The 22,558-nt window shown below is 43.2% G+C and overlaps 1 protein-coding gene across 1 annotated transcript; it reads right to left on the reverse strand.

Annotated features, from left to right (window-relative positions):
• Nucleotides 1-205: 205 nt before the first annotated feature.
• LOC140740242 (intercellular adhesion molecule 5-like) lies at nucleotides 206-13,189 on the reverse strand. The gene is made up of 6 exons (XM_073069343.1): nucleotides 13,005-13,189; nucleotides 9,482-9,757; nucleotides 8,432-8,743; nucleotides 6,539-6,832; nucleotides 4,706-4,987; nucleotides 206-2,626 (listed from the first exon to the last, which is right to left on the reverse strand). The coding sequence occupies exons 1-6, from the start codon at nucleotides 13,069-13,071 to the stop codon at nucleotides 2,517-2,519; spliced, it is 1,341 nt and encodes a 446-aa protein (XP_072925444.1). The 5' UTR covers nucleotides 13,072-13,189; the 3' UTR covers nucleotides 206-2,516.
• Nucleotides 13,190-22,558: the final 9,369 nt, after the last annotated feature.

The raw sequence follows: 22,558 nt of genomic DNA on the forward strand, positions 1-22,558 counted from the left end.
CATGTGGTCGAAAAGGTTCTGTTTATTATCAGAGAAAGTATATGGTATGCAACCTGAAGTATTTAGTCTTTGCAGATATCCACGAAAAACAGAAGAACCTCCAAAAGAATAAACAACAGAAAAACCAAAGCCCCCTCTCCCCCTCCCCCACACAAGCAACAGCAAAGCATCAACACCCCCCACCCCCAGCACCCATTCCAGCAAAAATCATCAGCACCCACCACCCACCACACAACAGCCAAGCACCCAAACAGAGACCATGATCTACAGTCAACACAAACTATAGTTTCCCAGCACTTCCACATGCCTCTGTCTCTCTGTCTGTCTCGACAGAGCGATGCCACCGATTTCACAGCAAATGGGAGACAAACCTGAATAGCTCTGGTAATTCATTTCATGTTTTGAAATATTCTGACCTATTGGGAGCATGAAGAGTGGGAACAGCAACGGCCCAAGAATCGATCTTTGTGGCACACCAAACACTATCTCATGGATTTTGGACACACAATCACCACAACTAACAAAGAATTTTCTTCTTGTTATATAAGATTGAAACCAGCTTAAGACAGTATGAGAAAGACCTATCCATTAACTAAGATGGTTTATGAGAGCGCTGTGATCTATGGTATCAAAAGCTGTGCTCTAATCGAAGAGAACAAAACCTGATGTTACCTGTGTTGGCATTAAGCCATTGGTCATTGACCACTTTAAGCAATGCAATTGCTGAACTATGATTCAATCTAAAAATTGATTGTTACTCAGACAGTGGCAGATGCCTGGAATACGCTGCCTGGTGTGGTGGTGGAGGCAAATACATTGGATGCTTTTAAGGGACGTTTGGATCGACACATGGATGTACTGTAAGGAAAATGGAAGAGTATGAACATTGTGAAGGTAGGAGAGATTCGTGTTTGGGTGTTTTTTTGATTTACTTTTTAGCTGCAGATGTTAGAATTAACAGATTGGATTGTGCTCACTATTTAGTATTAAAGAGACATTCTGTACAATATCACAACTGCTTCTAGGTTTTCTAATATTCTTAACAGTCAGTCTGAAGTTAGTGTTTACCTGAATCCAGCCTGCTTTGTAAATAAGGTAGAAAATTTTAATGCCAAACCGAGGGCAGTGGCCGACAGAGTTTGCTGTGAAATATCATCTACTGTCATCATACCATGGGAGACTCAAGTAGTCTGTCAATTCAAAAGAGAATGTTCTTAAGGCTGAGCGTGAACTAAACTAACAGTTCACTATGAAATCTTGATGGCTCATTTAACGAAATACAACACAGCAGTTCATCTTGAGAGGCAGTCGTACTCTTCTAAAGTTATTAATGACAGTCCGGGTAATCCAAGAGTATTGTTTTCAACTACTGATCATCTGTTAAACCCAGCTCCTTTGAGGGAACGGTTGCTGAAAGCAGATGAGGCTAAACGTGAGACTTTTGCTGCATTTTTAACACAACAAAAACAAATAATAAAAGATGTAATGTAATACAGTCATCAAGAATAAACCTTGTTGAACCTCAAACACGTCATCACTGTGAGCGAAAGTCCTTTAAGAAAATAAGTTCACCTCAACTTCAAGAAATAATCACTCAGCTAAAACTACCCACTTGTGTTATAGAACCGAGAAGAGTACAGCACAGGAACAGGCCCTTCGTCCCACAATGTTGTGCCAAACCAGCTGAAACGGTGACTCATTCCCATAGATGCTCATTCCCATAGATACTCATTCCCATAGATGCTGCCTGGCCTGCCAAGTTCCTCCAGAATTTTGTGTGTGTTAAACAAATTGAGAAGTATTCAGGGAAGTTGGAGATGCATTAGGATGTGGGAAAGTGAGAGGTTAAATATTTCGAAGGGAATTGATGGATGTGAGGGTTACGCATCACCCGCCCTTGCGATTTGTGGGCAGTGAGCTCAGTCTGAGGAACAGAATGGTCACCTGCTTGAATTTCTTGGGCTCTTAAAGTTAGATACCATTCCACACAAGGGGAAATTACTTGCAGTGATAAGGCCTTTGTCAAGAAGATGGGTTTAAATGAGAATGTTAAAACAGGAGAGAGAGGCACAGAGACTTAAAACGTCAGCAGCTGAAAGCCTCCTTGTGGAAAAGTGGCAAAAACCAGGACTTGCTGTTCTTCAAGTTCAGAGATCAGAATTTGAGCAGGACTGACTCCTGGGAAAGTTGAATAGCTGGAAGAGATTACAGAATACTGGGAATTCAAATAATTATAAAAGGCTTCATTATTACAGAGACACGTGAAATATATCATCTCACAATTCATCTTCATCTTGTCTACTTTGTAACATGTACTTATTGAAGACAATGAAATTTTTTAAGATTTACAGCTCAGTAACATCATTGGAGTACCAGTCTGGAATTTATCTGTTTTACCATTTTAAATTTAAATTTTGTCTGAATATTTGTAGATGACAGTACAGTATCTTCCAGATATAATTTTCTTTCAAGGAGATGCTTCCATTGGGTTTTGTCCCACTACTGTTGGCCTTTGTTTATGCTCTTTGTTGGGTTATTATCTTCCAAAGGTAGAATATCAGACAAGCACCAGCTAAACATGTAAAGATAGCCACCACATATATCCAAACTGAAGATCCAGGTTGATCTATAAAAACAATCACAAAATCAACAGTACAGGTCATTGACAGTCCCAGGTGAACACTTTATAACAGAAGTACTCTTCTCTTCTGATCACTCTTACCTCTGAGAATGCTTCCTCAGTAGACTCAAGTGTCAGGCGAGCTTATAATGATCAAGTATTAAACAATCAATCTATCTATATATTTATTTGTTTGTTTATTTATCTATTTGCTTACTTCCTTATTCAGATCCAGTGCAGAATAGGCCTGGATAGCCCTTTGAGCCAGGCTGCCTATCAGTTCTGATTTAATCTGCACCTAATCAGAGGACGATTCACTAAGACCAGTTAACCTACCAACCTGTACATCATTGGACTGTGGGAGGAAACTGGAGCACCTGGAAGAAACCCACATGTTCACAGGGAAAATGGACAAACTCCTTATCGACCATGACAGGAATTGAACCTGGGTCACTGGAACTGTAAAGTGTTGTGCTAACCATTACACTACCATGCCACCCACAAACATATTGGGGAAATGGACTACCCAATGAGGCTCCCAGATAGTCAGATATAAATGAGGTTAATCATCTACTACTTTCCATATTCAGGTTAAGCAAGCTCAGTTCCTTCATTGATCAATTCCTGACACTGTCTGAAGGAGTTTGTACATTCTCCCCATGACTGCATGGGTATCTTCTGGGTTCTCTGGTTTCCTCCCACATTCCAAAGATGTACCGGTTGGTCAGTTAATTGGTCATTGTGAGTCCTCCCCTGATTAGGCTCAGATTAAATCAAGGGATGGCTGAGCAATGTGTCTTGAAGGACCAGAATGGCTTATTCCATATCTCAATAAAAAATTTTAAAACATAATTGATCGCTACTCAAACACAAGGAAATCTGTAGATGCTGGAAATTCAAGCAACACATTTTGTGTATGTTGCTTGATGGTTGCTCACTGATTTATACCATACTTGGCCTCCAATTCCATGAATGTTTCCATTAATCTTAAGTATAACTGATATAGGTTGTTGAACTTTGGGACCATTAATTCACTCCACATGCACAGGATGTAGTGTCAAGTGGAGATAGAGGAGACTGAGGAAGTCATCCTGTACGCCAAATGTCTGATCTACACTGGAATGATGATGTGGAGTGCTGCACTCATCATGCAGACCATGCTCTCTTCTTTCCCCAACCATCGGACAGGAGCTACAGAAGCCTTACGTACCACATCCCCAGGTTCAGGAAGTTATTACCCTACAACCAACCATTAGTTCCGGAACCAGGGAGGATAACTTCAATCATCACTAATCTGAACTGGTTCTACAACCTACAGACTCAATTTTAATGACCCTTTACAACTCTTGTTCTCAGTATTCTTTTATTTGCACTACTTTCCTTCTTTTGAACTTTTTTTAGTTTTTGTGAAGTTATGCATAGTACTTCATGAAATTCCACTATATTTCTACTTTTCCCTCGTAAATTCCTGCAGGGAAATGGATCTCAAGGTAACACTTGGCAACATATACATACTTTGATGACAAATTTACTTTGAACTTTGATTAGCGTCAGGATGTAAAACATCGAACATGCTGAGACTCAACAATGAAACATACAAATCTGTCGGCTGTTGTGTCCGGGAACTCTGTCATCTCTCAGTCAGTTGTTTCTGATTTCAGTCACATTCTAGCAACTTGAGCGTAAAATCTCAGCTGAATATCCAATGTGGTACTGAGGGATTACTAAGTGCTGTCTTTTGATAAGATGCTAAATTAAGATTACATTATGTAAAAGACAAGAGAATCCCTTCCTTATATTCTGATCAATAATTTTTCCCTTATTGGGTTGGACTGTGCAATAACGGTGCCCAGGCAGAGAATAAATAAGCCTTACTACTTGGAAATCTCATTTCCTTAAAATAAAATCTTTGTGTTAATATACAAATACTATAGGCCACTGTGAAGTTTGTGCTGACAACCATGCACCTGTTGGGCTGATGGGATGTGGATCCTGAAAGTCTTTTCCTCTCTTGTCCCTGAACCTTAGAAAAGATAACCTCAGACCATCGCAAGTCCTTAGTGCCGATCTGTTGCTGCTACTCACCATGGACAGCGAGAGCAGTGGACTGTTGTTTAACAATGGTGTTGGAGTGATGGTGACGTGTCAGCTCGGCCTCGCAGGTGAACTGCTGTCCATTCAGCTCTGCTCCTGGATTCACAGTGTGGTAGATAGTCAGCCCAGTACTGGCTGACCTGCTCACTAATATCTCACTTCCCTTCTTCAGTCTGAGTTGAAGTTCCCCTGAGACGTTAAACACACTGCAGGTAATATTCACCGGAATACCCTCAGTGGTGGTCAGGATGTGGATTTCAGGGTTGGAGAAAACTGTAACAACAGAAAACATTGTTAGAAACTTTCTCAAAACAAGTCTTGCGTTCCCTGTGCCTGACTGGACTAATGTTGCTAAAGCAACTGTGCGGTCAGCCTCTCCCATGTGTGAGGAGTTCACATACTGTACAAGCAGAGGGTTATCAATAACGTTCAGTTGAGACTCCTGCATGCTGATGTCCTGGTGTACAATTTTAGCTTTCATTACGTGGGAAATTGTGACTGATTTACAGTTCTTACTGGCAACACACACAAAATTCAGGATCTCAGTGATCAGCCACAATCAATGGAGAGGAATAAACAGTTGAAATTTGGGTCAAGGCTCTTCATCATGATGGGATAGGAAGAGAGAAAAAGCCAGAATAAGAAGTTGGGGAGAGGGACGTAGTACAGGCTGGAAAGCGATCGGTGAAGCCAGGCGAGGGAGAAGGTGGATGGGGATGAAGTAAGAAGCTGTCAGGTGAGAGGTGGAGAATGGAAAGGGCTGAAGGAGGAATCTGCTGGGAGAGGAGAGTGGATCATGGAAGAAAGGAAAGGAGGAAGGGGGAACAGAGGCAGATAATTTGCAGGTGAGACAAAGAGAGGGGGTATGAGGGGATCCTGAAGGGGAAATGAAAATGGAAAGAAGGGGGAGAGGAAATAAATGACCAGAAGTTGGAGGGGGGGATGTTCATGCTGTTAGATTGGAGGCTACTCGAATGGAATACCAGATGTTGCTTCTCCAACATGAGTGTGGCCTCATCGTGTCATAGAGAGGGACCGACCTGTCATAATAGGAATGGGGAGTTGAATTAAAATGGTTTTCCACCGGAGAGTCATCCCTGTTGTGGACGGATGAAAGGTGCTCGACAAAGTGATCCCCCAAAGTACATCAGGTCTCACTGATGGAGAGGAGGACACACTGGGAACACCGGATACTGTAGACAACCCTGACAGACGTGCAGCTGAAGTGTTGAGTCACCTGGAAGGACTGTTTCGGGACCTCAGTGGTAGTGAAGGAAGAGGTGAATGGGCAGATGTTGCACTTGTTCCACGTGCAGGGGTACATGCCAGGAGGGAGATCAATGGGGAGGGATGAATGGACAAGGGGATCACATAAACAGTGAATCCTGTGAAATGTGGAGAGTGGGGTGTGGGCGTGCGAAGGTATAGATGTCCCTCGCGCAAGGATACCGCTAAAGATGGTGGAAGTTGTGGAGAAATTTACTTACAGTTAACTGCTTCTCAGATAAGTATATTCAGGAAACATCATCAACCAAAGATAAAACTAGGAACAGAACCTAGTCACACGGCCCATTGAGCCTGCTCCACCACTCTGTAAGATCATAATTCAATATAGATCAGCGGCTTTATGCTCATCTTCCTTGATCACCATTTTACAATTAAAAACTAGTAATTTCACTGGGAAATGGTCCCATTGACTGGGGATGTTTTGTGACTCAGGCTACCAGTTCAATCAACAGAGACACAATCGCTTGAGGAAACACCACCAACGAACAACAGGAAACTAAGTTCTGGTCCTTGTCTGAGTGCAGTGAACATACTCACTGTAAACCTCAATGGAAATGCTATCGATCTTCGGTGGAATTGAAGGATAATCCTCAAAATCTGCCGTGCAGGAGACTTCAGTCAGACCGGTCTCTCGTGGTGTCCATGTAGTTGTTGCCCTGACAGTGGTGGCATCTGACCGATTTGTTACTGAATTCTGTTGTTCACCACTCCAAAACAATCGTACTCTCATCTTCGCAGCTGGATAGACGTTTGGGACCTCACATGTTAATGTGACCTCCTGATTCACTTCTACAACGTCTCTGCCGAGGATCCTCGGAGGGTCTGGAAAGGCTGCAAGACACACAAGAAATTCACTGCAGTTCAGTTTGCACTGGTAAATACTGATGGACGGAGCTGGAGACTGGCCAGGTCACACATCTGGGAGCCCTTTATACCTAATCCACCACTTAATGGCCACATGCTTCATTAGATCATTTTCCCTAATTTTCAGCTTCTCACTCTGTCTGATGCTCACCACAAGCTGTGGTACGTACAACATCATGCCCTCATGAATCAATCTCAATGTAACCTTAACTTGAATCTTGTTTTAGCATCACAGATGAGATTTAAATTTCCTCTTTCTGTCCTCAAGCCAACTTTCGCTCCTTAGTCCAACTGAGCAGAATATTCCATGAGCCTCTTTCACTCACCACACTTCAATATGGAACTATGTCAAACAGTGTGAAAATCCTCAAGAGGATATCACTCAATTTCATCAATCCCCGTTATTACTTCATCAAATAACTCAATTTCATCTACAAAGCCTGCTGGTTATTTTATAAACTCAATTGTCTTCAAGTATTCCCATATTAATGTTTCCAACATCTTCCCCATCACTGCGACTATAGCGATGGACCAGCAGCTGCTGATGGCCTCCTTATGACCTTTCTGTCATTTCCCACCTCCCTGCACCTTCCCTATTCGGGGAGAATTGGGAGATTATGTCAAGCCCTTCCACACTCTCCATCCTTCTCTATCCTCTCTGCACCAGGTGAGTTACAAACTTCAAGCATGGTTATCTTACTAATAACTTCCCATTCATATTTACCCATCCATTCTCATTCTTCCCTCTGCTTTCTCTGAGTGTTGGCATCATATTCCCCCTTGGTAAAGAGTGAACAAAGTATTCATTCCGTATTCCATTCCCTCTGCCTGTAGGCACAGATCACTTTCATGCTTTCTGAGTGATTCCAGTCCACCTTCAGAACCCACATACGATTTACACATCTGCAGAGTTTTCAATCCCTTCATGGTGTTAACTTTTGTTTTTATCTTCAGATTTACTCTTTTCCCTTCTTTTCTATTTCATCCTATTTCCTGCTCCTACAGGAAGCCTGGATCTCACTTCCTCTATTGGATTAGCCAGCTTGTAACTACAACCTCTGTTCCATAAAGATCACTCTTGGTTGTACATTATGACACAAATCTCCATTCCTCCATTTGAAGTTAGGCCACCTTTGCCAATGGTGAGAACCTCATAAGAACAGGACTGGTTTGGGCAGACCATGTTGGTAGCTCACGTGGTCCACAACATGAGATACATGGACATTGAGGCAATGCTTGAGTTCAGTGTTTGAACTCTCAACCTACGGGCCAAGAAAAAGGCTTAAATACTTGAAAATTATCATAGTTGCTTAATCAACCAGAGTTTGGTCAGGATTTAAATAAATATGCAAGTCAGTTATATTTACACAGAGGAAAACTATCTTTTGGATAGCTGCAAAATTACCCAGGTTCTCACTTCCCCGGATCGGATGGAATGGATCAAATAGGAATGATGAGAAAATGATCAGAAGGTAGCATCTTAGTAATGTATTTATTTTTAACAAAATACTTCAGTTTAAACTATCCCCAAAAGCAGGAGTAAATTTATTGTTATGTGGAACTCACAGTAAGTTTGCAGAGTTACAGATGCATTTGCGATCCATTTGGTGGAGTTAGAGTCCAAGTTCAACTCTGCCAAGCAGGTGTACACCATTCCATCGTCTGAAATACTTGGAGTGACATTCAGGACATTCTTCAATGGACCATCTTCCGGGAAACCTGGGTCCTCTGTGGAATTACGTTGAACAACCTCCCTCCCTCTGAGCCAGGTGAGTACGAGATAGTTCTTTGGATAGACCTTCGGGCCAGTGCACTCCAGCTGATATGGTTTGTTAACTTCCAGCACTTCAGGAGGTGGAACAACACTTAAGTTTCGATCTGTTAAAGGAGAATCATGACTGACAGTAGAGATTGGAACATTCCAAAATGAAAATTAACCCAACAACCAATGTGCCTGTAGATCTTCCCACCCTGTGACATTCCCAGTTTGATGAATCTCTTCAGTCTGCACCAAAAGTCAGCTTTTTTTACTGGTGGGGAGGGGGGTTGTTACGTTGCTGCTGCTTATGCATGTGAGGGGGGAGCTGGGGGACTTTGGGGTTCTAATATTTAACTGTCATTCATTCTTTGGGGCACTCCTCTGTTTTTGTGACTGGTTGCAAAGAAAAAGCATTTCAGGATGTATATTGTATATATTTCTCTGACATTAAATGAACCTTTGAAACATTTGAAGTAAACCATTCACCTGTCACTCTGTGGCTCAGCTGTGAAAATCCATTAACCAAATAATCCTGTGATTCAGTGCATTGGTCCAACACTTTGGATTGTGAAACAGCAACACATTTTTCCTGACCTGAGACTCTCTGAGCTTCCTTTCCCCATTTCTGTAGAATTATCTCTGTTCAATGTCAATATCTAAACCCCTTTCGGACTGTGAACTCATTGTGGGGGAGTGAAGGGTAAATCCATTTCCCAGCAGGCCGTTCTCTACCTCCCCTGATACACGACAGCATCTTTCTGTGTAATGTTTTCAAATGATACATAGTTCCATTTTACTTCCTTTCATCCTGTTGTACTCTGCTATGGGATGTGTTCAGAACAAGAGATTTCACTTACTGTACACTGGGACTACCCGTTTGACCTCCTTCATTGTATTGTTATCAGATCGACATTTTACAATACAGGGTGCTGTAGTATCCCATTTCTGGACACTCGGAAATCGGACTGTAATCCACTTAACACAACAAGTGCTGCTGGCATTTATCCCTGGTTTATATTCTATAATCATCGTTGGGTTGTTACATGTTGTATTGCAGGTCACCTCCAGGGACTGTCCAAATTCCACCGCTGGGAGGTTTGTTTTGACCGAAACCTCAAATCCATTCAGTTTACCTGCCAGAGACAGACAGGGAAATGGAATCTGTTCAGTGAAGTGTTGTGTGCAGTTCAGTCTCAGCTAAGAATGGATAAACTTCCAGTTCAGACAGTGAGGGGACGGTTCACCAGACTGATTCCTGGGATGGCAGGACTGGCATATGAAGAGAGACTGAGACAACTATGTCCACGTACATTGAGGTTTGGAAGAATTGGTGAAGATTGAATCAGATGTATGTCGTTTTGACAGATCTCGAGAGGTTGAATGCAGGAGATATACTTTCCCTGGCTGAGGAGCGTAAACAAGGGGTCACAGTTTTGGGATACAGAGGGATGTGTGGAGAATAATCTTCACACAGCCGTGGTGGAGGGCACCTATTCTATGCAGTTAGTTTCCTGTCTATTTCCACATAATATAAATGTTTATCAGCATAATTTTGGTCCTCGTGTGTTCAAACAGAAGGAATAATTTCAGTCATTTTCTTTTTTTATGGGAATGTGTTTTTTCTCTCGTCACTTTGGGTGCTGGACAGTCTTTTTATACAGATTCTTTTGGGTTTCCTTGTTTTGTGGCTGCCTGTTAGGAGATGAATCTCAAGGTTGTATAGGGTGTACATAATTTGATAATAAATGTAATTTGAATCTTTGAATAAAGACATTAAATGTCACTCTGTTCTAACATTGGTGGATCTGATTTGACTCCTCCCTAAGATCTGATTTGCAGAGACGTGCCAAATTGCAGTTTCAGGATGGAGGGATCGAGCTGTGGAGAAAAATCTTCAGACAGATGTAGAGAAAGGTCAAGTCACTGAATATATTTAAGAAGGGCAAGGTAGAAATTGAGACATCAGTGACACATGGAGTTATTTAGAGAACACAGGACACCTGTTGTTCAACACTCTAGATTGAAGATTTTTTAATATCATTTCCTGTACACAAGTGTGAAGGGGAAAAACGTAATTGTTAGTTTGGATCCAATGCAGGTGGAAAAAACACAAAAGATAAAACTACACAATAAATATAACTGCATAAGATGGCTGGTATACACAGATTGATTGAATGTCCATAAAGCGATGTTAGGCTATACAAAGGAGACTTACAAGAAATGATAAAGCACTAATGGAGTTAGTGGGTGGAAGTGGTGATCAGCCTCACTTCTTGGGGAATGTGTCTGGAACACATGTGACATGAACCTTTGGCGCCTCCCAGGGCAGTGACACAAACCAGTGACCCCTCCCAGGGCAGTAACACGAACCAGTGACCCCTCCCAGGGCAGTGACATGAACCAGAAGCCTCTCCCAGGGCAGTGACATGAACCAACAGCCCCTCTGACGGCAGCAACTCAAACCAGCGGACCCACTCACTCTCCTCCAGATTTTCCTTGATGTTTCAATCTTCCTCGACGCTTCAATCAACGTCCAAGGATATACGGTGAATCAGAAAGATAGGTTATTAGTCAGAGGGAGTGGTGTGGCTCTGTGTATAAGAAATAATATTAAATCATTGGAAAGAGATGACATCGGATCGGAAGGTGTAGAGTCTCTATGTGTTGGGTTAAGAAATGGCGAGGGTAACAGGACCCTAATGGCAGTTGTACACAGACCTCCAAACAGCAGCTCGGATGTGAATTACAAATTACAGCAGGAGATAGAAAAGGCATGTCAGAAAGGCAATGTCATGATCATTGTTGGGGATTTTTAATTTAAAAGTGGATTGGGAAAACCAGGCCAGTACTGGACCTCAAGAGAGAGAATTTGCAGAATGTCTAAGGCATGACTTTTTAGAACAGCTTGTTGTTGAGCCCACTTGTTGTTGTGCTGGATTGGGTGTTAGAAAACATAGAAAACCTACAGCACAATACAGGCCCTTCGGCCCACAAAGTTGTGTCAAACATGTCCCTACCTTAGAAATTACTAGGCTACCCATAGCCCTCTATTTTACTAAGCTCCATGTACCTATCTAAAAGCCTCTTAAAAGACCCTATTGCATCTGCCTCTATCACCGTTGCTGGCAGCCCATTCCACGCTCACCATTCTCTGAGTAAAAAACCTACCCCTGACATCTCCTCTGTACCTACTCCCCAGCACCTCAAACCTGTGTCCTCTTGTGGGTGTTGTGCAGTGATATGGAGGTGGTAAGAGAGCTTAAAGTTAAGGAACCCTTAGGGAACAGTGATCACAATATGATTGAATTCACATTGAAATTTGAGACAGAAAAAAAAATCCAATGTGTCGTTATTTCAGTGGAATAAAGAAAATTACAATGGCATGAGAGGGGAACTGGCCGAAGTCGACTGGAAAGGGATTGTTGTAGGAAGGACACCAGAGCAGCAAAGGCTGGAGTTTCTGCAAAAAATTAGAGGGCTATGCAGTAGGGAAATTCTAGGCAGTTTCTAGAGGAGGTTACATGATAGACAAAACGAAGGGCCTGTAATGCGCTGTAGATTTCTATGTTCTATTCCCCCTTCTCCAGCCCTTTATCTCTTCCCCCAGTCAAATTCCCAACTCCTTACTTCACCCCTTCCCCCTCTCCCGGTTTCACCTATCAGCTGCCACCTTGTACTTCTGACTTCTCCCCTTCCTCCCCAGACCTGATGAAGGGTCTCAGCCTGAAACATTGACGCTTACTAGCTTATATAGATGCGTCCTGGCCTGTTGAGTTCCTCCAGCATTTTGTGTGAGTTGCAAGAAGTTGAGTGGTTGTTCAGACCAACCAACAGAATGGGAAAGAGATGTGGTCTAAGTGACTTTGACTATGGAAATATTGCCGGTGCCATTTGGGATGGTTTGAGTACCTCAGAAACTGCCGATCCTCTGGGATCATTTGGATCTTGGCGGCTTACGCTCGGACAGGGAGTCGGAATGGATCATCAAGAGGCACTTGGTCTGGAACACATCAGCCCGCGTCCGGTCCTCAATACTGAACATGGGAGGAGAGAGCAGTAACCGTGAAACAGAATGTCACGCTTCCGACATCACCGGCAAAATGACGTGTAAAATTTGAAAGCCGGTCCGTGAATTGTGCAAATATTTACTCGGTGCCCATTTTTCCCCATTTTTCTCTCTCCAACCGTTCTGCAGTTGACGTACAAACCAATGTGAAATTTCTCTTTTGTTCGGCCAAGCCAGAGACGACGGATAAAAACGTGAAACGAGAATAAAGCACACGACGCAAAAATACACAGTTACAAAGTACAGTTACTATCTAATAACGTGAGTCCGCGTAAATACTCGCATATTGAATATTTTTAAAATATTTTACCTACCTGTTACGATAAAGAGTAAAGTGAAAACGAAAATTGATTCGCTCAGTGAAATCGGCCTGAAGTTCATAGCTTCTGAACTCGCCGGCGGGATATGTTGTTTTGCCAAAACCCTCAGACTTTGATAAACGTCAGAAAGCTCCCGAAGAGAAATCCGTTTGTCACGACTGACTGAGAGCGTCTCTGTGTCTCAGTGAGTTCACGAAGCTCCAACGCTCCGAGGAAGTTCGGTCAGGCGATAATAGACGGAAATGCCTGAAGCTGACTGTCTTACAATCACCTGCAGATCTCCAGCTCACACTCGCGTTAACGCCCTAATCCAGGCAGAGAGTCAAAAGCTGAATTCTTTGTTAACTTTATTGAATTATCCGATTGAAAAGACCAGCAACTTTGCCCACCCATAATTTGCCTTGAGAGGCGGTGGTCAGGCAGCTCTCTGAACTGCTACAATCCTCTGGTGAAGATTCCCTCCCAGACCTCCACAGCAGGTTCTCACAGTGATGATGGACAATGGCAGTGGGTTCCCATGTCAAGGTGGCCTCTGACATGGGGGTAGGGAGAATCTGAAGGAGGTGATATTCCAGTGTACCTACTTGTAGAACTATGCCACACCAGTTGGCATGAAATACTGTTTTCTGACATCATTACTTCTGACCCTCGATTAACCCTACAAATATTGATCAGACTGCAGCAAGATAATTCATATGCACCCAAAGGGTAGCATTCCTCGAAGATAGACCAGTAGAACACAGACACAGGCCTCTTGGCCCACGTTGTCTGCACCGATCTTTTTCACCTGAGGTAAAATCTCTGATGACACACCTATCTCTTCTGTGATATACCAGTGAAAACAGTTCCACTTTATTTATTGATTTTGTATACTTTCAGAGATACAGCATGAAACAGGCCCATCCAGATCAATGAGTCACACCACCCAGCAGCCCACTTTTTTAACACAAGCCTAATCCCAGGATAGTGTTAAATGACCAATTAACCTACTGTCTGGTATGTCGTTGGGCTGTGTTGGAAATCTGGAGCATCTGGAGGAAACCAAGGCAGTGACAGGGAGAACAGATGGTGCTGGAATTGAACTCCAAAGTCTAACACCTCAATCTGTAAAAGTGCCACGCTAACTGCTACCCTTGTTGGTCCATTCTCTCCTTACAGGTAATACACTCCAATCCAGGCATCATGTTGGTGAACCTGTTCTGTGCCCTCTCCAAAGCCTCCACATCCTTCCTGAAAGGTGGAAAACAGAGCTTTGCACAATATTCCAAATGTGGCCAAAGCAAAGTTTAAGCTGCCACGTGATTTCCCAATCTTTATACTCAATGCTCTAAACAATGGCAGCAACAGGAGAATTTCAAGAGCAAACATGAGGAAATCTGCCGATGCTGGAAATTCAAACAACACACACAAAATGCTGGTGGAACACAGCAGGCCAGGCAGCATCTATAAGGAGAAGCACTGTCGACGTTTCGGGCCGAGACCCTTTGTCAGGACTAACTGAAAGGAAAGGTAGTAAGAGATTTGAAAGTAGTGGGGGGAGGGGGAAATGCGAAATGATAGGAGAAGACAGGAGGGGGTGGGATGAAGCTAAGAGCTGGAAAGGTGATTGGTGAAAGTGATACAGAGCTGGAGAAGGGAAAGGATCATGGGACGGGAGGCTTCGGGAGAAAGAAAGGGGGAGTGGGGGGAAGCACCAGAGGGAGATGGAGAACAGGCAGAGTGATGGGCAGAGAGAGAGAAAAAAAACCAAACAACTAAATATGTCAGGGATGGGGTAAGAAGGGGAGGAGGGGCATTAATGGAAGTTAGAGAAGTCAATGTTCATGCCATCAGGTTGGAGGCTACCCAGCCGGTATATAAGGTGTTGTTCCTCCAACCTGAGTTTTGATTCATTTTGACAGTAGAGGAGGCCATGGATAGACATATCAGAATGGGAATGGGACATGGAATTAATATGTGTGGTCACTGGGATATCCTGCACCTGCCCTTACACTTCCTCCCTCACCACCATTTAGGGCCCCAGACAGTCCTTCCAGGTGAGGCGACACTTCACCTGTGAGTCGGCTGGTGTGGTATACTGCGTTCGGTGCTCCCGGTGTGGCCTTTTATATATTGGTGAGACCCGACGCAGACTGGGAGACCGTTTCGCTGAACACCTACGCTCTGTCCGCCAGAGAAAGCAGGATCTCCCAGTGGCCACACATTTTAATTCCACATCCCATTCCCATTCTGATATGTCTATCCGTGGCCTCCTCTACTGTCAAAATGAATCAAAACTCAGGTTGGAGGAACAACACCTTATATACCGGCTGGGTAGCCTCCAACCTGATGGCATGAACATTGACTTCTCTAACTTCCATTAATGCCCCTTCTCCCCTTCTTACCCCATCCCTGACATATTTAGTTGTTCGTTTTTTTTTCTCTCTCTCTGCCCATTACACTGCCTGTTCTCCATCTCCCTCTGGTGCTTCCCCCCCCACTTCCCCCCTTCTTTCTCCCGAGGCCTCCCGTCCCATGATCCTTTCCCTTCTCCAGCTCTGTATCACTTTCGCCAATCACCCCACCCCCTCAGGTCTTCTCCTATCATTTCACATTTCCCCCTCCCCCCACTACTTTCAAATCTCTTACTACCTTTCCTTTCAGTTAGTCCTGATGAAGGGTCTCGGCATGAAAGGTCGACAGTGCTTCTCCTTATAGATGCTGCCTGGCCTGCTGTGTTCCACCAGCATTTTGTGTGTGTTGGGGAGAATTTCAAGGCATCTTACAGGTGAATTGGGAGCAAAATGATGGGAAGTCAAGTGCCCTCCATTGTCCATGATTGGATCTACCCATTTGATGCCAAATATCTTGCTCACAATGCACCTATAAAATGCCTTCTGATTCTCCTTCATTCCACCTGCCAAGGACATTTCTTAGCTCTTTGAAATCCACCAAGTTCCTGTTTGAATTTTTTTCCTGCTCCCTTTATATTCTCAAGGGCTTTGTCAGATTTTAGATTCCTAAATTGTACATATGCTGCCTTCCTATTTCTCACTAAATGTACAATAACTCTCATCCTTCAAGGTCACCAGTACTTCCCATGTTTTATTTTCCCCCACACAAGGACAATCAATTAGCCTCTGAAACACAGTCATCTGTGGGCAACACCTTAATAAAATACACAGTACTTCATAAGCTGTCATGGTCCGGTCCATGAAATCCACATTCTGGCTCACGGTCCGGTCCGTGGACTCCAGACTCCGGGTCTTCCGGTGTTCCCTTCTCTCATTTGGGCTTAATTGTAGGCACCTGATTCTCATCTCAGCCGGGAATATAAGTGGCCCTGGGTTTGAGGCTGGTGGTGGGGTCAGGAGTTGGTGTATGTGTTTTGAGACTGAGACTGAGACTGAGACTGAGACTGAGACTGAGACTGAGACTGAGACTGAGACTGAGACTGAGACTGAGACTGAGACTGAGACTGAGACTGAGACTGAGACTGAGACTGAGACTGAGACTGAGACTGAGACTGAGACTGAGACTGAGACTGAGACTGAGACTGAGACTGAGACTGAGACTGAGACTGAGACTGAGACTGAGACTGAGACTGAGACTGAGACTGAGACTGAGACTGAGACTGAGACTGAGACTGAGACTGAGACTGAGACTGAGACTGAATTATTGTGAAGGGAGAAATAAAGGGAATGAGGAGATAGTGAGGGGATGGATGAATGAAAACTGGGACAAAGGGAATAAAAGAATAAGAAATGACAGTGGAGAGAGTTCTGAAAGTGAGGAAGATGAACAAGTTCAGAGAGGAGGTGTTGTCATAATTAGGTTTAATGAGAAGGTGCAAAGACACTTGAAGAAAATTAACCTGTTTGAGCTAACAACAACTCTGGCAAATAAGATAGGGGAAACAGTATTTGCAAAAGTCCTTAATGATGGCAATCTATTGGTAAGATGTGCAAATGAGGAACAACTTGAGAAAGCACTTAAGCTAAAAGATAGGAAAATGCAAGGTGGAATATACAGGGAGGGTGGGAGCATGAAATGGTGGTTGTAAAGGAGTGATTATGGGTGTACCAATGAGTATAAACATGGAGGAGTTAAAGAGGAATATCAAAGGGAGAAAAGTAATTAATATTCTAAGACTGAAAACAACAAAAAAGGAATGAAAAAGGAAAGTGAAACAGTATTGATTGAATTTGTAGAAGAAAGAGTGCCAAGGACAGTGTTCCTGGGTTTCATGAGTTACCCAGTAAGGGTATATGTGCCAAAGCCATTGAGGTGCTATGATTGTCAAAGGTTTGGACACATAACTAAAAACTGTAAAAGGCAGAGGAGATGTGCTAGATGTGGGGGTGATCATGAATATGGAAAGTGTGGAACAGGAGTGCAACCAAAATGCTGTAATTGTGGAGGAGCTCATAATGTGGCATATAGTGGGTGTGAGGTGCAGAAGCTGTAAGAATGTCAAGAGAACAGAATAATACTCCTAATAAACAGGGAGCAAGAGGGATGTGAGAGATGCAGCTAAGAACAAATGAGAGGATTTATGTAGAAAAAAAGCTCTAGCAACATTCATTGCAGGAGTGATTAATAGTACGGCTGAGGTAAAGTCAAAAAGTGACAAAATTCAGCTGGTGGTCAAAGCATCAGTAAACCATTTAGGGTTAGTAGGACTGACATGGGAAGAAGTAAAGGAGAACCTCACTAATCAGTCAAGACAGGAAGTGTCATAAGTTGGTTAGTACTCATTATGGTGATTCTTTTGCAATGGAATGCAAGGAGTTTACTGGCCAATGGCCAGGAATTTAAGGACTTTATTAAGGAAATGATTGTAAAACTGGATGTAGTGTGTATTCAGGAAACTTGGTTGAAACCAGCTTTAGACTTTGTGGTATATGGGTATACAATGATAAGGAAAGATAGAAATCTAGGGGGAGGAGGGGTTTGTGCTATGTTAATCAAGCAAGGTATACCATATAGGGTACTGGAAAAAGGAGACGATCAGGAATACATAGTGGTGGAAATGTGGGAGAGAGGGGAGGGAGTGGTTATAATTAACTACTACAATCCATGTAAAAGGTTGGATTTGGACAGCCTATTAAGGATACAAGGATAAAACAGACATAAAGTAGTGTGGTGTGCAGATTTCAATGCTCACAGCACAATATGGGGGGATCTGATTACAGATTCAAATGGAATGGTAATTGAAGATTTGATGGAAGAAAGGGATTTGGTATGTATGAATGATGGTAGAGGAACAAGGATAAACATAACAACAGGAACTGAGTCAGTATTAGATATTATGTTAATGTCTAATATCTTGGCTGGCATTAGTAACTGGGGAGTTTGGACTGCTTCAACAGTAGGCAGTGATCACTACCCAGTTTTATGTTCAGTAGGGGAAAGAGTGGAAGGAAGACCAGGTGGTGGAATCCCAAAGTGGGTGTTTGGAAAAGCAGATTGGGGTAAGTTCCAGGAGTTAAGTGAAGAAGCATTGACAAAGATTGACATTTCTGGAGATATAGATGAATTAAACAGTCAGGTGACTTCAGCAATTATTATGGCAGCAGAAGGATCTATACCCAGGAGTAAAAATAGGATGAATAGAAAACTGGTACCATGGTGGACAGAGGAATGTTGTCAGGCTGTAAAAAAAAAAAAAACAGAAATAGAGCATTCAAGCTAGTTAAAAGAACCCATAATATGCAGCATTTGATTAAATATAAGAAGGCACAGGTAGTGGTGAGAAGAACTATACGTCAAGCTAAAAGGGCAAGTTGGAGGAGTTTCTGCAACAAAATAGGAAGAACAACACCTGTGGGAGAGGTATGGGGAATGATTAAGAGGATGGGGGGAGATAGAAGGGATTGGGAATATCCAGAAAAGATATCTGAGGAGGAAACAGCAGTCTCCAGCAGGAATAAGGCTGAGATAATGGCCAAGTCATTTGTAAAGATACATAGTTCAGAAAATTTGTCTGAAGAAGGGAGAAGGAGAAGGGAAAGAACAATGAGTCAATACCCAGGTGTGTTAAACAGGAGGGAAGAAACAGATGATATAATTGATGATCCATTTACTTTGGCAGAAATGGTGAGAGCAATAAAAAGATCGAGACCAGCCTCCCCAGGGAAAGATCTAATATGCTATGTTATGCTAAAAAATCTAGAAGGAGCACTCTTGAAGTTACTGCATTTTTATAACAGTGTGGGAGGAGGGAAGATTACCAAGTGCATGGAAAGAAGCAGTAGTAATTCCAATAAGGAAACCTGGCAAGGATCCAGCAAACCCACTAGCTACAGGCCAATAGCACTAACATCAAATATATGTAAGGTAATGGAAAGGATGATAACAAAAAGGTTATCGTATGATCTTGAGAAGAAAGGAATGCTGGCAAGTTATCAGAGTGGTTTTAGGAAGGGAAGGAATTCCATGGACTCAGTGGTAAGGTTAGAGACTGAAATAAGAAAGGCCCAGGCAAATAAAGAATTAGTAGTTGCAGTGTTTTTTGACATTGAAAAAGCCTATTATATGATGTGGAAGGAAGGATTATTAATTAAAGTGCACAAGATGGGGGTTGGGGGGAGAGTTTTTAATTGGATTAAAGAGATTTTGTTTGGTAGAAAAATTCAAGTTCGGATTGGATCAGAATGATCAAAACAGTACATAGTGGGAAATGGCACACCTCAGGGTAGTGTGATTAGCCCATTACTTTTCATCATTATGATCAATGATGTCTTCACAAAGGTACCAGTGGATATAGGTAGGTCACTGTTTGCGGATGATGGGGCCTTGTGGAAAAAAGGCAGGAACACGGAGCATATAATCAGGAAACTACAAGGAACAATTGATGAAGTGGTAGAGTGGGGTTATGATTGGGGATGTAGATTTTCAGTAGAAAAAACTCAAACTGCATTTTTCACTAGGAAAAGAATTGAGGTAGGGAAGAAATTGAGGATGTATGGGATTGAATTAGAAAGGGTTAGATCATTTAAATTTCTGGGAGTTTTATTTGATTCATGATTAATAAGGGCAGACCATATCAGGAAAGTTGAGGAGAAATGTAAAAAAAGTAATAAATGTGATGAGATGTTTGACTGGTAGGGAATGGGGAGCAAGTTGTTCAGCATTAAAGAGAATGTATGTGGCTTTATTAAGATCTGTGTTGGATTATGGAAGTGTAACATATGGATCAGCAGCTAGGTCTCTTATAAGGAAACTGGATGTGATTCAGGCTCAGGCTTTGAGAGTGTGCAGTGGGGCTTTTAAAACATCACCAGTATCAGCCCTGCAGGTAGAAATGGGAGTAATGCCTTTGGAATTAAGAAGGATGCAATTGATGGCAAACTACTGGGCTAATTTGCTGGGACACAATGATTCTCACCCTGCTAAAGGAGTGTTGCAGGAGTCCTGGGAAAACGGGAGGTTTCAGAGGGAAAACTTTAGTCGGGTAGGGAATGATATTGCTAGAGATTGTGGAGTGTTTGATCTAAGGATAAGTCCTTCAGTAGTTTATCCAGTTGTAGCTCCATGGAAGCTGGTATGGCCTGATGTAGACTGGCATTTGTAAGAGGTAAAAAGGAAAGTATAAAACTTATTTGGTAAGTGCATTTAACTGTCATGTGATGGAAAAGTATAGTGATTATACTCAGGTCTATACAGATGGTGCTAAGGAACCTGAAACAGGAGTGACAGGTTTGGGGTGGCTATACCAGCAAAAGCAACTACAATCAGCAGAAGAACATCTGATAAGTTAGCGGTGTATACAGTGGAGATGATGGCAGTGTTGGTTGCGTTGCGATGGGTGGAGAAAGCTAGACTAGTCAAAGCATTGATATGCTCAGATTCATCTTCAGTTCTAGCAAGTTCAAGGTCTTCTCACTCAAACAGCCGGCAAGATGTACTTCATGAAGTCCTTCAGTCAGTCACAAGAGTTGCAAATCAGGGAGGTCAGGTTAAATTTTTATGGTTTCCAGCTCATGTAGGGGTGAAAGGGAATGAAAGGGTGGATGAGTTGGCAAAGGGGGCATTAAAGAAAGAAAATATAGAAATGCACATTAGTATCAGTAAAGCAGAGGTTAAGTGCGTAATCTGGGAAAAAATCAACCAAATGTGGGAAGAAAGATGGGACAGGAGGGGAAAGGGAGGCATTGATATCAAATACAAAAAAAATGTTGCAGGTACTAGGGTAGGTAGTAGATACAGAAGAGAGGAAACTGTGGACTAGGTTAAGTCTGGGGCACTGTGCACTAAACCAAACATTGAAATTGATAGGGAAACACCAGACAGGACTGTGTGAGGAATGTCAGGAAGAGGAGTCAGTAGAACATGTAGTTCTGAGTTGCAGGAAGTATGGGATACAGAGAGAGATGATGAGAATTAATCTAAGGGAATTGGGGGTGCAGGAATTCACATTAAAAGGGTTGCTGGGCATGGGTGAGAGAACACAGGTTAGGGTATTTTTAGCTTTCTTAAGGGGTACAGGGTTTTTTATAGGATATGATAGATAAACAGGAATATGGTACTAGGATGGCCAAAGATGGGAGGATAAAATAGGGTATCTGTGTGTGTGCGATTGGGTGAAGGGATTTAGAATGTGAGTCTATTGCACACTCCGGAGCAGAAGGTGGCGATAATGCACCATTAAGCTGGGTGCCAACCGCCGTAAAACAAGACGGAGAAAGAGAGGCTGGTGGGGGGTTGTCTTGTCAGTATCCTGTTCTTGTCTCTGTGGGGTTTGTTTTATCAGTATCATGTCCTTGCCTCTGTGTGGGTTTGTCCTGTTGGTATCCTGTCCTTGCCTCTGTGGGGTAAGTCAGGCCTGTCCTTGCTGTTACCCTATGGTAGGATCTGTCCCTCCTGGTCCTTGCCTCTGTGGGGTAAGTCAGGCTGTCCTTGCTGTTACCCTATGGTAGGATCTGTCCCTCCTGGTCCTTGCTTCTGTGGGGTAAGTCAGGCTGTCCTTGCTGTTACCCTATGGTAGGATCTGTCCCTCCTGGTCCTTGCCTCTGTTGGGTAAGTCAGGCTGTCATTGCTGTTACCCTGAGGCTGGACTGTTCCCTTCCTTCCCTCTGAAGCCTTGCCCTGCAACATGTGTCTAGGGCCTTGCCTTCCCTCTGCCTGGATCCTTGCCTTGCCTTGGCTGTGTCTGGAGCCTCACCCTGTTTGGAACTGTCTGTCTGTGTCCACGCCTTTGCTAGGTAGGTCCGGCCATTTTGTAGCTATGTAGTGTTGGGAACTGTCTCGTCATGTTCAGCTTTCTGTGTAATGAGTCCCAGCCCTATGTCCTGTATCCAAGGAGGGGTCCCGGCTTGGTGTTCCATATTCCTGCTTTCCCTTGACTATATGTTCTGTGTTCTTGTTCTCCCTCAACCCAGGGTCTGTGTTCTGCGTTTCTGTTCTCTCTCGACCAAGGCTCTGTGTTCTGTGTTCCTGTTCTCCCTCAACCAGGGCTCTGTGTTCTTATCTTGTCGATGTCCCTTGCCCATCCCAGTGCTGGGATTCCTTCACCCCGTGCTGGCGTTCCCTTGTCCTGTCCAGGAGTCTCACATCCAGTCCTGTGC

Source organism: Hemitrygon akajei, chromosome 16 (genome assembly GCF_048418815.1).
Source record: "Hemitrygon akajei chromosome 16, sHemAka1.3, whole genome shotgun sequence".
NCBI classification, from domain to species: domain Eukaryota; kingdom Metazoa; phylum Chordata; class Chondrichthyes; order Myliobatiformes; family Dasyatidae; genus Hemitrygon; species Hemitrygon akajei.

What these genes read in the sequence shown, in the direction of transcription:
- LOC140740242 (XM_073069343.1), bottom strand. Translation starts at nt 13,071, where the DNA reads ATGAACTTCAGGCCGATTTCACTGAGCGAATCAATTTTCGTTTTCACT. An exon ending in TTTACTCTTTATCGTAACAG is followed by an intron (nt 9,758 to 13,004) that starts GTAGGTAAAATA and finishes TGTCTCTGGCAG; the next exon opens with GTAAACTGAATGGATTTGAG. An exon ending in TGTAACTCTGCAAACTTACT is followed by an intron (nt 6,833 to 8,431) that starts GTGAGTTCCACA and finishes TGTGTCTTGCAG; the next exon opens with CCTTTCCAGACCCTCCGAGG.